A 16423-nucleotide genomic window follows, 5' to 3' on the forward strand; every position below is an offset into this window, starting at 1 on the left:
TGGAAGATATAAATGGCATAATTAATAAGCTGGATCTAACAGAACTCATGGATCCAATAAATAGAGAATATGAATTTCTTTCAAGCACAAAAGGGACAGTCACAAAATTTGACCATATATTAAGTGAAAAGGCAATCTCAATAAGTATTTTAAAAATCTGTAGCATATAGTTGATGTTTTCTGGCCAATTATATAAGAAATCAATATTAAAATGTATTTTTAAACCATACAGAAAATTTTAAAATGCACTCTTTAAATAACTAATGGTTTTAAGTAGAATTCACAATGACTATTATAAAATATATAGATCTGAACACAACTGAGATGTATCTAAGAGATTTTCAAGGAACATTTATTTATAGCCTTCAATAATTTTAGAAAGATTAAGAAACTAGAAAGATTAAGTACAAATGAGTTAAACATTTGACTCACAAAGCTAGATAATAAATGATAGAATATGTCAAAATAAAGTATAATGCAGGAAATATTAAATATAAGAAATTGGTAAAGTGGGCCCCTCTTATAGCTAAGAGTGCACATGTGAGTAAGTTCTGGACACTGGAGTATTATAAGAGAAAGGGGGATTTCCCTGGTGGCACAGTGGTTAAGAATCTGCCTGCCAATGCAGGGGACATGGGTTCTATCCCTGGTCCGGGAAGATCTCACATGCCATGGAGCAACTAAGCCCGTGTGCCACACTACTGAGCCTGTGCTCTAGAGCCCGTGAGCCACAACTACTGAGCCCGTGCCCCACAACAAGAGAAGCCACTGTAACGAGAAGCCCACGCACCACAATGAAGAGTAGCCCCCACTCACCACAACTAGAGAAAGCCCACGTGCAGCAATGAAGACCCAACACAGTCAAAAAAATAAATAAATTTATTTAAAGAAAAAAAAGAGAGGAAGGTTTGTTCTTATGAAATGTAGGCCTCTCTTCTACCTCCTCAAAGTCCTTCCAAATGGCCGGAATGCAGATGAAAAAGCTGTTATTAAAGAGACCATCCTTGACCATAAGGAATGAAGGCCACACAAAACACAGGAAGAAAGTAGAAGAAATCTGGATCCATGATACCCTGGCACTATTTTTCAGTCCTGTACTGCCTAACTGGACTCACATAAGAAAGAAAGAAACATCTACCTTATTAAAGCTACTATATGCCCCTCACAGAAAAATCTACTCCTAAAAATAGTGATGATTTATGTCGGAATGCATTGCAATGTAATCCACCCCTTAAAGGATAATTAACAAGTTATATTCCCAATAAGTAATGAAAATTAATTCAATACTCATTCATGTAGAAAAACAAAAATTTAGCAAATAGGAATAGAAGAGGAACATCCTTAACCAGATAAAGGTTTTCTATCAAAACTGTCCTGCAAGTATCATACAAGGATATCTTACATTATCTCTTTTGTTCAATGATACACTGGGAATGCTAGACAATTCAATACCACAAAAAATAAAATAAAATGGCTAAGATCACAGAGATCAAAACAAAATTTTCTTTATTTGTAAATGGCATTGCTGTCCACATAAGAAATCCAAGAAAATCTACAAATTATTAGACTTAGAAAGGAGTCTTTTAGGCTGTTTAGAGAAACCTGAAAGTTTGGAGGGGGGGACAAAATATGGTAAATTATCCTACAAATAAAACCTCTTGATATTTTGTGCAGTTCAGTGCAGGTGGATTTTTAAATGGGTAACTAAGCTTGGCTACTTTATAAGTCAAAGCGGCCAATCATATGTATATCGATAATTGCCGTATGACAAGTATCTCAGTCAATGTGGGTTACCATGATAAAATACTATAGACTGGGTGGCTTAAACAACAGAAATGCATTTTCTCGCAGTTCGGGAGGCTGCAAGATCAATGTCCAGCAAGGTTTGGTTTCTCGTGAGAGCTCCCTTTATGGCTTATGGATAGCTGTCTTCTCCCTCTATCCTCATATGGCAGGGGAGCAGGAGTAAAAGAGAGAGAGAGAGTGTGCTCTGGTGTCTCTCCTGATAAGGGCACTAATTCCATCATGACAGCCCCATCTTTGTGACCTCATCTAAACCTAATTATCTTCCCCAAACCCCATTTCCAAATACCATCACACTGGGAGTTATTAGAGTTTCAACATATAGATGTAAAGGTTGGAGACATGCATTCAGTCCATAGCAACAAGTCTTCAAACTAAGATATTATGAAACTTTTATTATGTGGTATAGGGAATAAGGGATAAAAGAGTTTGTCTGAAACTGGCTCCAGTAATAAAGGTATGTTTGTGTTTTTTCCAATTTCACTATTTTCATACACAAAAGAATTCTTCCTTGAGTAATATTCATATACTATGGGCAAAATTAGTCTCATAGATGAAAAGAAATTCATATTTTTAAAAAGGCTTGAGGGAAATGTGGCAGGAATATCTTACAAAAAAAAAAAAATTCTACAAAGATGTCTCAAACCTCCTTGGGCAGTCATTTATGAAGCATCTCAATTCTGTATCATTTGGATGCTAATGAGACCCACCTGCCAACAGCAGGAGCCTAAACAGGATGGCCAAAAATCCCTAGAAAATAATCGAGATAGAAAAATAAGCCATCGTCAGCTTCTGAATAAGGAACTGGGTTACAGTCACATACAAAGCCATAGACTAAATAGAAATTTCCCATCCAAAAAATGAAATGTGTGTGGAATTCTTGTTGAGTTAAATCCAGTACAACATACACATAACATTATCATTATTTGCAAACCTACTCTGAGTTTTCTTTGTAAGAACAAGCTTCCTTCATTAAGATATTGCTGCTGGGTGAAGGGGAGCGATCCCCTGAGATGCAATGTGACACCAACAGCAAAACTGCACATGGCATTAGTACTAGAAAAACTACCCTCTTGGCTCAGTCACAAGAATTTCATTTTGCTAAAAGAATCAGGAATTTCCTAACTCAATTGGTTTTTAACTTTAGCATGAGAAGGCCTAAAATGTTCTTAGCAGACTGAGTTCTAAAGATGTATGAAATATCTAGATGTTCTGAGAAAAAATTTTATGTGTGTTTCTGTGCTTTACTTTGTGTTCCTGTGTGTAAAGAAATGAATAAAGTATGGTATTCTTCATTTATAAATTGATCCTACTGACCCTCTTATTTTCTAGTGATGATCTATTTATAACCTCAAATTCTCTTATGAATAAGGGCAAAAAGAGGGCTGGGCAAACTCAATGTCCACAAACCCACATATCTGCAATTGACTGATGCAGTAATTGAACCCAGAAATGTAGGATAAGTTTCAAGTGTCATGTCTACACAAGTCCTTATTGTGTTAAAATAAAACATTTCAAAGTAAAAGTTGTCTTTTTATCATAGCATATTTAATAGAAATGTGTACCCCTACGTTCTGATTTCAGTTTTGCCAGTGGGTTGGTGACCAGGGATAAGTAAGGTATGCCCTTCTACTCTATCTATATTTATAAAATGAGAAGGAGAATGATAGAAAAGTGAAAAGAAGTTGCAGACTGTAGAGTCAGAAAAATTGGGTTTAAGTTTGAAATGATGTAACTCTAGAGGCAGAACACCTTTAGAGTGACTATATGCTGAACAGTTTCCAGGGCATCAGCCTGGCACTAAAGTTGCCATTGGAAATGACTATGGAGGAGAGATGCTCAAAAACTATTCCCCAAAATCACACCACACTTTCTCCATTAGGTAAATAAGTCTCTTCTTACACCACCCTGGTAGTTATCAGATTGCCTCATGATACACTATATTTTTACTTTGGTCATTTTACTCTCAATTTGATGCTATTGCTTTTCTGAGAAACGTTTCAATGGAATATGGAACTCTTAAGTGTGAGTTTAATTCTATATTGATACCACTATTTTTTCCTGTAATTTAAACTACATATGCCTTTTTAAATAAACAATGCAAGATCTTCCAAAGGAAGGTTCTGTAAGAGAATCATAGAATTTTAGAGGTAGAAAGGAATTGTAGACAATGTACTTCAGTAAAAGTGTTTACATAAATCTCACAGCCAGGATATGGCAGATTCCTGTCACTGGGCTCTTAGCACAGCACTATCTATTATCAACAAAGATAATAGTCTCTCACATGAATCACTGATTCTTGCCAGTTGCTGACAGCCTGCTTTGTTCTGATCTCTCTTCATAAAAAACAGGATAATTTAAATGTTCTAAGATCTTTCATAAAAAAAGACTTAACCAAACAAAACCAATCAGAACCAGATAAAATTAGTACATGACCAGTAGAGTTACAAAGTTCTCTTCTAACTTTTTTTTGTGTGTGTGATACCATGAAAAGTAGCAGTTTTATTTCAGGTAGTAGAACCTAGTGGTCAGAAGCATATATTCTGGAGTCATAAAGATCTGTGACTGTGCCATTTACTAGCTGCATGACTTCTTTGGGCCTTAATTTTCACATTTAAAAACATAAATAATAGTTACTCTCATAGGATTGAGAAGATGATGTGAAATCATCAATGCACATACTCAGGTCAGTGGCTAATGTAACATATGTGCCATTATTATAATTTCTTAATATATTTTATCCCTCTATATATTTTAGCATTATCAGTTAAAATAAACTTTCTCAAGTTAATGTTTAAAGTCTATAATAATATTTTTAATTTCTATGTGAATTATTTCACTTGATCTGCTCAAAAATCTGCTAAGATAAAAATCCACAGTAACCAAAAGGTTGATCTAGATTTTCCTTTCTCCTTCAATCTCAAAATGTTTCCTCCATTAAGGTACTGAAAAGAAAAGCTTAGGAAAGACTTTCAGAGTTAAGTCTCAAATTCATAACACAACCTGATCTAAATTCAATAATTGCTTTCTAGTGTAAGTCTGATGGCTTAGCATTGTTGAGTTAGAAGAAAAGTTCCTCTCTGTTGTTGTACCCCAGTACAAAAATGAGATACCAGTAACAAGCACCACCCTCCAGATGGATGTGCTTCTGGGATGCTGAGATTCTCACAGACATAAGTCTGTGTCTGCAGGAGAGTTCAAAATATCAATTTAAATAAACACTCTCATAGAGAGGAAGAAATATATTTCTCATATATCAATACACTTTGGCTAGGAAACAAAATTTAGCTAGGAAGGCTGGTTTTATTAGACAGACCAATTCTCGTAGTATTAAATGCTTACATAATTCAAAGAGAACATCTCAGTGCTTCATAAATAGAGCTAAAAAAATGCAGAGAAGACTGTCTCCTCTGACCAGTCATCTTCCTTAACTGCCTAAACCTTTGTCTTTGTCTATTTTTCACAGTACCAGTGCCACCTCCCCCTTTAGTTTGACTGGCTATATGTTACTAAAAATACCCAGCTACTTTATTCTCCCTGGGAGTAACCAAACCAGATGAGCCTTAGTACTTGTAATACCAAGATGCTGTGGCTTATTTATGGCTGCTACACAGCCCAGGGGCCACGGACTCAACAAGTGTAAGTCTAGCAATGCTCCAACACATTGTAGACATGCTTTCCATTGTAATTTTTGCTCTTAATTTGCATTTCCCAATGAAGGGCACCCTTGGACTGGGAGACAGGAAGCCATGAGAAGTGATTCCAGTTCTGTTATAAATGGTTAGGTTATCAGGTTATTTTAATTTTTTTGTGTGTTTGTGTGATTTTTTAAATTTTTATTATTTATTTATTTATTTATTTTTTTAAACATCTTTATTGGAGTATAATTGCTTTACAATGGTGTGTTAGTTTCTGCTTTATAACAAAGTGAATCAGTTATACATATACATAAGTTCCCATATCTCTTCCCTCTTGCGTCTCCCTCCCTCCCACATTTTAATTTTTTTGTGTCTTGTTTTTCTTCATCTAAAGAAGAGCTTGGACTACGGGTTTTTAGTGTCCTACACAGGTCAAACATTCTATGATTCTGAGTAGTTTCTCACTAGTTATCAAGTATTGATAATTTACAGTGTCTTCTTGTGCTCGTTTGGGGTTTTAGCTGTGGTTTTGTTTCTTTCGGTTTTGCTTCTGTGCTTTAATCCTGAGGCACACCGTGTTAGGTAGAAACCTCTCTCATGTCTTTAAAGAAGCAAGGCAGTCTGTGTCCACTCACAAAGGGCTCAGACCTTATTGCACTGGAATAATGTTTTCTAAAGTCAGAGTGAAAGCTAAAATATAATTGGCTGAGAGATGCTGCCTGGGAAAATTCACAGAGACCTCTGACATACTTTTACATTATCCTCCAGAGTACCTCAAGTTCTATTTATTCTTCAAACACTGAAATAACCCCAGCATATTTCAGTAACAGCTCAAGAAAGAACATCTTTCTGACTTCACCATGTATGGTTTCAATCCAACTGTTTCCATTTTCACATTGCATGCTGTTCCTGAGTTGGGTTCTCACAAACCTGACATACAGCCATATCTTCCCCAAAAGGGCAACGGATGCTTGCTGGAAAGAGGCATGTCAAAATTCCAACCAATCACTTGCAGCATTTATTCTTAACCCAGCCCAAATAGTTTAATAGCTCTTCTTGCCTGTTATAAATAGGTTCTGGTGCCTATCACTCCAGCTCACTGGGAAAGAATGCAAACAGTCCCAGGAATGAAATACTCAGGAAGGTTGTTTTGCTTGGTAAGAGCTATTTTATTTTAAATGACAAAATTTCCTCCAGACACGTAGAAAGCCTTACAGTCTTAGTCTGTGAGTTTCTCATCCTAAGGAAAGATGTGATGTTTCATATGAGAAAAGAAAAAGTAAGAGAGAGAGAGAGAGAGAGAGAGAGAGAGAGAGAGAAAGAGAGAGAGAGAGAGAGAGGAAGTTACATCAGTGATAAAAATGTGCTGAGCAAAACCTTATTCCTTCAGTTGGCCTTTAAAGGAATGCTCATTATTTTGAAGACATTTGTGTGGTCATGCTGCATTCTCCAGGAACAAATATAGTTCATGTAAAGACCTGTTCAGAAGGACATCTAGAAAGCCAACAGCATGAAGGGACTAGAAACACATTACAGAAGACACCAAGTTGAGTCCATTGAATCAATAAAAGAAAAATCTCAGGAACAAAGTTTCAGTAAATAGACTTGTACTTTTTCTCCCATTCTAAGAAGTGAATGTGAGAAATATTCTATATTGCTATATAAATAGTTATTTTTTTCTTTGACTAAAAACCAATCAATGATGCATGTAAGAAAAAAATGTATGAAGACAGTTACAATTGCAAAATTTTCTGTTTCAATTATCAGTAAACTGTCATAATTGTAACGGGGATTTTGAGTTTTTGATTTCTGAACCTAGAAATATTTCTCATTCCTGCTACAAGATAAGGAGAAAGCACATGATGAAAACTTATGTCTTTTGATTATGGTGACAAAATACATTTCTAAAGGGCTTCCATGTCTTTTAAACATGGATAATGTGCCTTTTGCCAAGATCACCACATCTCACATTCACCTGCACATGACAGTGATTTCCAGTTTTTTATGGCTGCAATTCTTTTCTTGACCTAAATCCCTAGGTCTATAACTGGGAAGTTAGATGCTATATGCTTTTCTGAATACACAGTTTTAATAATTCTGGATGTTTTGAAGATTCTTAGAATAAATAAACTTTGTTCTGAGCATATGATATACAGAAATATCTGGACACACAATAATGATGTTATATGATGTTTACTTTTGAACAATATGCTACATAGTTTTGAATTCTAGTCTGGTCCATATTTATAGTGCAAATCATAGTTCTAATGATGCTAAAAAATAGCTTGTGTCTATAAGTATTTTAAAAAGGAGGCCATTAGACTGAGGTGTTCCCAATGCCCTGGCAGCCTACATAAGTGAACCCAAACCTAAGCCAACGTCAGTGCACTGGAATGCAAGAAAATGAAACTTAGTAGCAACCAGTCACAAACAGTCAACTAGGTGTTCCCAAATAAGGCAACTGCTTAAGCTATCACCAGTCAAATCACGTCTCAGCTTTAGTTCAGCATCTCCTCTATAAAAACCTTGCCTCTTGCTCTTTTCAGTGGGGTTCTCCTAACAACTTCTGGCTTGGTGCCGCTTGATTTGAATTAATGTATGCTCAGATAAACTCTTGAAAAGTTGTAATGTGCCTCAGTTTACTTTTTAACAAGTGTAACCAATGACATTTTTCTTGAAATCAAAACTAAGAAAGTGATTGGAACAATTGTTCTTAGAATTTTTAGTTGACTCCTGATCTAAGAAACATCAACCTGTCCCAAATCAGGGAAACATAAAGGTAGTAGAGGAATGTTGGGGTCATGAGACATTCCAAAAATAGTTGACTACATTTTTTTGCTAGTTCAGACACTGACTGTGTCCATCAAATCCTGATGACACGAACACACAAAGACTTTATTATAGGCATTCGAAATTTTCACATGGACTTCATAAAGTGTCTAAATAAAGTTGTTTATAAATTGAATCTTCTAAATTGCTTTTACTTCAAAAAAAGCCCTTCCCTATCCCCTTTCAATATGAGAGAGTCCATGTTAATTCTCCTTCTTACCAAAGTTTAGCAGATACCCAAAGGGGCTATTAAAATGCTTATGTAATTGATGAAAGAAATTGAAGATGACACAAACAGATGGAAAGATATACCATGTTCTTGGATTGGGAGAATCAATATTGTGAAAATGACCATACTACCCAAGGCAATCTACAGATTCAATGTAATCCCTATCACACTACCAATGGCATTTTTCACAGAACTAGAACACAAAATTTTACAATTTGTATGGAAACACAAAAGACCCTGAATAGCCAAAGAAATCTTGACAAAGAATGGAGCTGGAGGAATCAGACTCCCTGGCTTCAGACTAATACTACAAAGCTACAGTCATCAAAACAGTATGGTACTGGCACAAAAACATACATATAGATCAATGGAACAACATAGAAAGCCCAGAAATAAACGTATGCACTTATGGTCAATTAATCTACAAGAAAGCAGGCAAGAATATACAATGGAGAAAAAACAGTTTCTTCAACAAGTGGTGCTGGGAAAACTGGACAGTTACATGTAGAAGAATGAAATTAGAACATTCTCTAACGTCATATACAAAAATAAACACAAAATGGATTAAAGACCTAAATGTGAGACTGGATGATATAAAACTCCTAGAGGAAAACATAGGCAGAACACTCTGACATAAACTGCAGCAATAGTTTTTTGGATCTGTCTCCTAGAGTAATGGAAATAAGAACAAAAAAGAAACAAATGGGACCTAATTAAACTTAAAAGCTTTGGCACAGCAAAGGAAACCATAAACAAAGCAGAAAGATAACCTACAGAATGGAAGAAAATATTTGCAAACAATGCTATGGACAAGAGATTAATTTCAAAAATATACAAAGAGCTCATATAGCTCAATATCAAAAAAACCAAACAACCCAATCAAAAAATGGACAGAAAACGTAAATAGACACTTCTCCAAAGAAGACATACAGATGGCGAAAAGGCACATGAAAAGATTCTCAACATTGCTAATTATCAGAGAAATGCAAATCAAACTACAGTGAGGTATACTTTACCCCAGTCAGAATGGCTATCATCAAAATGTCTATAAATACTAAATGCTGGAGAGGGTGTGGAGAGAAAGGAACCCTCCTACACTGTTCGTGGGAATGTAAATTGGTGCAGCAACTATGGAGAACAGAATGGAGGTTCTTTAAAAAACTAAAAATAGAGTACCATATGATCCAGTGATCCCGCTCTTGGGCATATATCCAGAGAAAACTCTAATTTGAAAAGATACATGCACCCCAATGTTCATAGCAGCACTACTTACAATAGCCAAGACATAGAAGCAACCTAAGTGTCCACTGACAGATGAATGGATAAAGAAGATGTGGTATATATACACAATGGAATATTACTCAGCCATAAGAAAGAATGAAATAATGCCATTTGCAGCAACATGGATGGACCTAGAGATTATCACACTAAGTGAAGTAAGTCAGACAGAGAAAGATAAATATATGGTATTGCTTATATGTGGAATCTAAAACAATGATACAAATGAACTTATTTACAAAACAGAAATAAAATCACAGACAGAAAACAAACTTATGGTTACCAAAGGGGAAAAGTGGGGAGGGATAAATTAGGAGCTTGAGATTAAAAGATACACACAAATATATATAAAATAGCTAACCACCAAGGGCCTACTGTGTAGCACAGGGAACTACACTCAATACCTTGTAATAACCTATAATGGAAAAGAATCTAGAAAAGAATATATATATATATATATATATATATACACATATGTATATATATCTGAATCACTTTGCTGTACACCTGAAACTAACACAACATTGTAAATCAAGTATACTTCAATAAAAATTAAAACAATAAATAAAATGCCTATGTAAACTCACTCTGCCCCTGTAAGAAGCATATACATGACTGAATATATTTTTTCTAATTTAAATATATTCTTCAAAGAATTTTTATTGACGGGGACTCATTTCAACTTCTTGGCATTTGGGGTGTTTCCTGTGACCATACCTTTCTCTTGGCTAGTTAATCACTCATCAGTCCTGTGTCATTTGCCACCAAACTCCACAGATAAAGTGGGAATCTGATTAACTGCACAGAGCATAGTTATTCACAGTACTCATGATGTTAACTAATGTACCTATAAAGTCTAAGTCTAAAGAGTAGAACTTAAAAAAGTATCTATCTTGACCCAACTGTTTTTAAAAAGTGCTAAGGCAGTTCAAAGAGCAGAATAGCTGGAAATGTTCAAAATGTCAAGGCAGGGTTTTGAAGTGGCCTAAACAACACTTGAAGCTCCATCTACCCTTCCAATGTCTACTTAATAAGGAAAAATAGAAAGAGTGAAATCTTTGGTCTATTTCTTTTTGTCAAAGTAGGCAAAGTTCATTTCAAATCCAGACAATAAGTCTTCTCGATTTTAAATCAAGAAATGAAATCCCTTCACCATAGCCTCCTATAATGTGAGACCTCGCAGTATGACAAGTACAATTAGACATGTTAGAAGGTTCAGTGTATTAAGGTACATGGTGACCTGAAAAATACACTGACCCTTCTAATTAGTATTATAGTAGTCCAGTTGATAAACAAATGGACCTCACTGCTAATAATCACATTACCAAGTTAAAAGAAAAGTGTTTAAACGATTTCTTTCACAAATATAGACTTTCCAAATCAACATAACTGCAGAGGCATGAACCAGTAAAGAGCAGACAAAAATTAGAAAATTGTCTTATATTAAAATTAGAGCAATTCCTAAAGCCTCCACTTACTTTATACTTGGAAATGATGAGCATTGATCTTAGTTTCAGATAAAAACCACCATCCTAGGTACTATTTCCTTTTTCTTTACAATTTAAACTTTTTAAAACCAATGTCAGCAATTTTACATCCTCTCTTGCACCTGGAAAAGTGCTATTTCAGACTTACAGGTTACCCTTCACTTCTCTACTCATTTCACTTCTTAGCTCTATGTGAAAAGTTGGGGAAAACATTCTTTCCAATAAGTATACCTTTGGTATACTCCTTGTTTATCCATTTGGCTGTGGCCATACAGTTTCCTGGATTTAAGTCACGCCCAAGATGTTAAAATTATGAAGATCTTTAAACTACAGACTGTGCTCTTTGAATGATGAGAAGGGAAACAATACTAAAAGTATTTCCAAAAGAAGCACTGACTTCTGGTGGGCAGAATATTGAGTAACGGTCCAATGGGAAGACAAAATTTCCTTTCAGACAAGTTTAAATATCATTTGGTTAAGACATAGCATTAAGATATGACAGGTTATAAAAGGATTTTGACAAGTGATTTTAATTTTTAGGGAAGATAAAATAATAGAAGCAAAGTACCAATAAAGGGGTCAGTGAAATATTTAAAAACTCAATTCTGCCAACAAACAAGCAATATTGATGAGTACATTTTTTAAAATTTCAGCTCTATTAAGGTATAATTGATGTATAAAATTATAAGATATTTAAAGTGTACAATGTGGTGATTTGATATACATATACATCATGAAAGGATACCCCCTTAATCTAGTTAATTAACACATCTATCACCTCACTTATTTATCTTTTTTTTAGTGAAAATATTTAAGTTCGACTCTCTTAGCAAATTTCAGTTATACAAAAAGTGTTATCAACTATAGTCAGCATGTTATACATTAGATTCTTAGACTCTGTCTTGTAGCTGAAAGTTTGTACCCTTTCACCAACCTCTCCCTATTTCCTCTACCACCTAACCCCTGACAACCACTTTTCTACTCTCTGTTTCTATGAGTTTCACTTTTTTTAAAAAAAAGATTCCACATATAAGTGATATCATGCAGTATTTGTCTTTCTTTGTCTGGCTTATTTCACTTCACATAATGTCTTCAAGGTCCATCCATGCTGTCCCATATGGCAGTATTTCCTTCTTTCTCATGGTTGAATATTACATTGTGTACATATACCACATCTTTATCCATTCATCCATCTATGGACACTTAGGTTGCTTCCATATCTTGACTATTGTGATTAATGTTGTAATGAACATGGGAGTGCTGATATCTCTCCAATATCCTGTTTTCATTTCCTTTGGATATACACCCAGAGGTGGGATTGCTGGATCATATGGTAGTTCTACTTTTAATTTTTTGAGCAAACCCCATACTGTTTTCCATAGTGCCTGCACCAGTTTACATTCTCACCGACAGAACACAAGAGTTTTCTTTTTCTATGTCCTCACCAACACTTGTCATCTCTTGTCTTTTTTAGGATAGCCATTCTAACAGGAGTGAGGTGAAATCTCATTGTGGCTTTGATTTCCACTTCCGTGATGATTAGTGATGTTGAGCACTGTTTCATGTACCTGTTGCCCGTTTGTATGTCTTGTTTGGGAAAAATATCTGTTCGGTTCCTCTGCCCATATTTTATTTGGATATTTAGGGGTTTTTTTTTGTTATTGAGTTGTAAGAGTTTTTTATATTTTTTGAATATTAACCCCCTATCAGACATAAGATTTGCAAATATTTTCTCCAATTCTGTAGATTGTCCTTTCACTTTTTGATGATCTTTTTAGTTGATGTAGTCCTGCTAATTATTTTTGCTTTCATTGCTTTTGCTCTGTGTATGCTTTTATGTGCTTAACATTTTATTTGGTATTGTGGAGGATTCAGAGGTTTTGACACAATCATTGCCCTTAAACAGTTGACATCTGGGGAGAAAACTAACAAACATAGAGCAAGTAAAAGATGAAATAAGAATGTAAATGTGGCATTAACAATATGTGCACTAGGAGCTCAGAAGAGGAACAAACAGAAAATCATTTGTAAGAGCTGTCAGGGAATGATTCATGCTGGAAGGACTTGAACTGTACTCTGAGTCGGGCTGACAAAAGACTGGGGAGGAGTTATTAAAAGGAGGAGGAGTGGAATGAGCAAAGGCCATGAAGAGCCCAGTGTGCTGGGTAACAGGAGATTTTTGAGGATACTGGTTTGCATGGAGAAAGGCTGCATGTGGGAAGCAGAAGGACATTAGAATGGAAGGGGAGAGTGGAGCTAGACATAGTTCAAAGAGGATTATAAATCTATGTGATATGTAATGAAGGACTACTGTCTTTTCTTTAATACAACTTAAGCCATAAATTTTAAAAAGCCAGCTTCAAATTTTTTGTGGGACTCTTTAAAAATATCCCTTAAATTGGAACCTGTCTGGAAAATAATCTAAAATTAGTACTTACTTATAAACCTAAGTTCTAAATCTTTGTTAATGAATGGGATGATTTTTGCCTGTGCCAGTTATCTTATTCTAGTAGCATAAATTATGCTGTCTAATACTGCAGGGCACTTTATGATGTTATTAAAATCTGTTGGAGAATTACTCTAACCATATTCTTACAGAGCCTAGAGTTATATATAGACTCAACACAAATTTGTGTATCCACTCTGTTAGTCATTAATTACTTCAGTCCACATTTACTGAGCACTGTCTCTGTGCCAAGTGCTCTACTGGGCACTGAGGATGCAGAAAAAAGAAACAGTCCATGACTTCAATGAGTCCAGTGGAAGAGATAAACATATAAACAGATTAAAAACTGTGTATGACAGAGGGAAACATCCACTGTGTCAACTCTTTTTAATAAGGTGGTTTTATTTTCAGCAACTTCTTATCAGAGATCAAAGTAATACAAAAGACATAGGTATTTCAGGATGTCACAAGAGCAGTGTTTCTATAAAAGCTATTGCCCATTGCTGGTTACCAAAATGTCACAGCATCAGAATGCACAGGAGGTTTGAGCTGCTTGATCTTGAAGCCTCTGTACAGGCAGTGATGGTGGGCAGTGTATGTGGAAGGAACGGATGTGCCCTAGACACCTGTTTCAGTCTTGGAAGAAAATGATAACAATGGGATACATGCTCTTCTGCCCCCAGAAACTTCTGAAAAATGTCTGCTGCTGTAACTGATGGGTCGCTGTTAGCCTTAGTTGCACCAAAGGAGGGAAGGTCTGAATAAGCAAATAAACTCTGTGGTGTTGTTCCTTTAGACCATCTTTACCCTCTCTCAGTCTCATTAAATGGGGTAACTTATGATGATATAGATTTAGTTCCAGGGCCTCTCACACTCAAGTTATCTTACCACATTGTTACTGAGGCTGGTATTTTAATGGACTCAAATCCTTCCATTAGAGATAAAACCAAAGTCTTGAATGAAAATGCTTAGCTGAGATAATGCACATTACTGAAATTCATTCACACCCAGGTAAAGCGGAATCCATCAACCACACTTTAAAGGCTGGTATCGAGTTCTCTTCTGTTTACACAACAGGGGAAGGTTAGAAAGCAGCTGGAGCGTGCCAAGGCAGGTCAAAAATGTGGAAGCTGAGGGCTGTGAAAAGGGAGCATGAATTTCATTAACCTCATCGTTTGGTTTGAGATTGACCACGCAACTCTGAGTGTATGTAAGTCAATGTTGTTCATAGACGCTGAACACTGTGTGCAGCTGGATCCTACCTGTTAAGCACAGATGACGTCACTTTGCAGAAGTCAGCCGTGCTACCCATGATTATAAGGATTTTGTTTGCTTTCTTAAACAAAGGACTGTTGTTAATTCAAGATGATTTCCAGACAAAGAACAATGTTAAGGTGGAGCCTCCAACAAGGACCACTTGAGTTCAAATCTTGGATCCTTTTCTTTCAGGCTGTGTGATCTTGAGAATGTAGCTTGACCAGTCTGTGCCCAAGTTCTCATCTGTAAAAAGGGATGAGAATACTACCTAACTCAGAGGGTTGCTGTGATAGTTAAAAGAGACAATACAAAAATGGCTCTTCATACATAGAAAGCTCTCAATTCATACCTATTATAATTATTTTCTATACAGAACTGAAAAATGCTATCCAAAGTCACTGAATTGACTTAGCAGAGACAAAAGTAGGCATGCTCTGGTAAAAAAAGGAAACTGGGTAACTTAGTAAGATAATTAGACATTTACATCACATTCTGCAGGCTATTCTAGAATATTTTGCATATTTTATGAGTCATGAAATAGGATATCATCAGTATTTAACCCTAGAAATCTCTGAAAGATGTGCTAGCATCATAGGGACTTTCCTGAAGACTGTCAAAGTGAGCTTCTTAAATATTTACATCAAAGTATCCAAATGGTAGAGGAGATGGAAGGTAGGTTGAGATACAGCCCAAAGGGAGCCCTGGCAAGGAGAAATTTCTTTTATGTCTCCTTTGTGTTACAGGCTAACAGATATCTGCCTAAATATAGAAAGTCTTCACAAAAAATTCTAAGATGGATGCTCCAGGAAGTGTTACCTTGTTCATCCTGGGGTATCAACCACTGGCAACCCCGGCATGGCTTCCCAGAGATTCAGTTACTCTAATTTGAGAAGCATAATGCCGGGAGATATAAACAGAATTCCAATTAGCACGCTGCCACTGAAATAGGTCATACAAATTATTTAAGTAAGTAAGAGGCACTTACTTGGGTGCCAAGAAGCACTCAAGATAAACCTTGAGAATTCTGGTTCTCCGAACATTTACATCTGTATTAACAATTTGAAAAAAATTAAAATGTGATTGAGTGCACTTTTTATTTGCTGAATTTTATATTTTTTAATTTATTCAGAAGGTATACCTGATTCTCAAAATAACTTCAAGTCATCATATTGATCTTCAATTAGTGCATCAGGTTGCCCAAATTACTCTTGTTAAAATTTTCAGGTTTTCGTATAAAGAATGCTTTACAGTATATCGTTTAAAAAATATGATAATTTGTTTCTTTGTTAACATTTTTTAGCTGATCACTTTGGGCCATGGAAAGGACAGGGAGATGTGGAAAATACCTAAAAGAAATAAACAAATCCAATAAAGTTTTAACATTCTTCTACAAAACAGGAAAAAAAAAAAAGAGTGACTAGCCAACAATAGCATAAAACTCTGATGTGCCATGCTC

The 16423-nt window shown here is 35.6% G+C and overlaps 1 protein-coding gene across 16 annotated transcripts in view; it reads right to left on the reverse strand.

Annotated features, from left to right (window-relative positions):
• Positions 1–16423, reverse strand: part of LOC309666889 (uncharacterized protein) — a 307631-nt gene that overhangs the window by 159472 nt on the left and 131736 nt on the right. Inside the window, exon 5 of one of the 16 annotated variants that reach the window (XR_014267325.1) lies at positions 10–2553. The exons of 14 other annotated variants lie outside the window; for them this stretch is intronic. Coding sequence is in view for 1 of the 2 variants with exons in the window: in XM_082475016.1 (XP_082331142.1) it covers positions 15100–15210 (111 nt within the window). In the remaining variant the exon portion in view is untranslated. Of the gene's footprint in view, positions 1–9; positions 2554–6687; positions 15211–16423 lie in introns of those variants that run through there. One more of the 16 variants, XM_082475016.1, reaches the window with a different exon arrangement.

The sequence above is a fragment of the Balaenoptera physalus genome (assembly GCF_965194825.1).
Source record: "Balaenoptera physalus genome assembly, chromosome: 9".
Classification (NCBI taxonomy): Eukaryota; Metazoa; Chordata; class Mammalia; order Artiodactyla; family Balaenopteridae; genus Balaenoptera; species Balaenoptera physalus.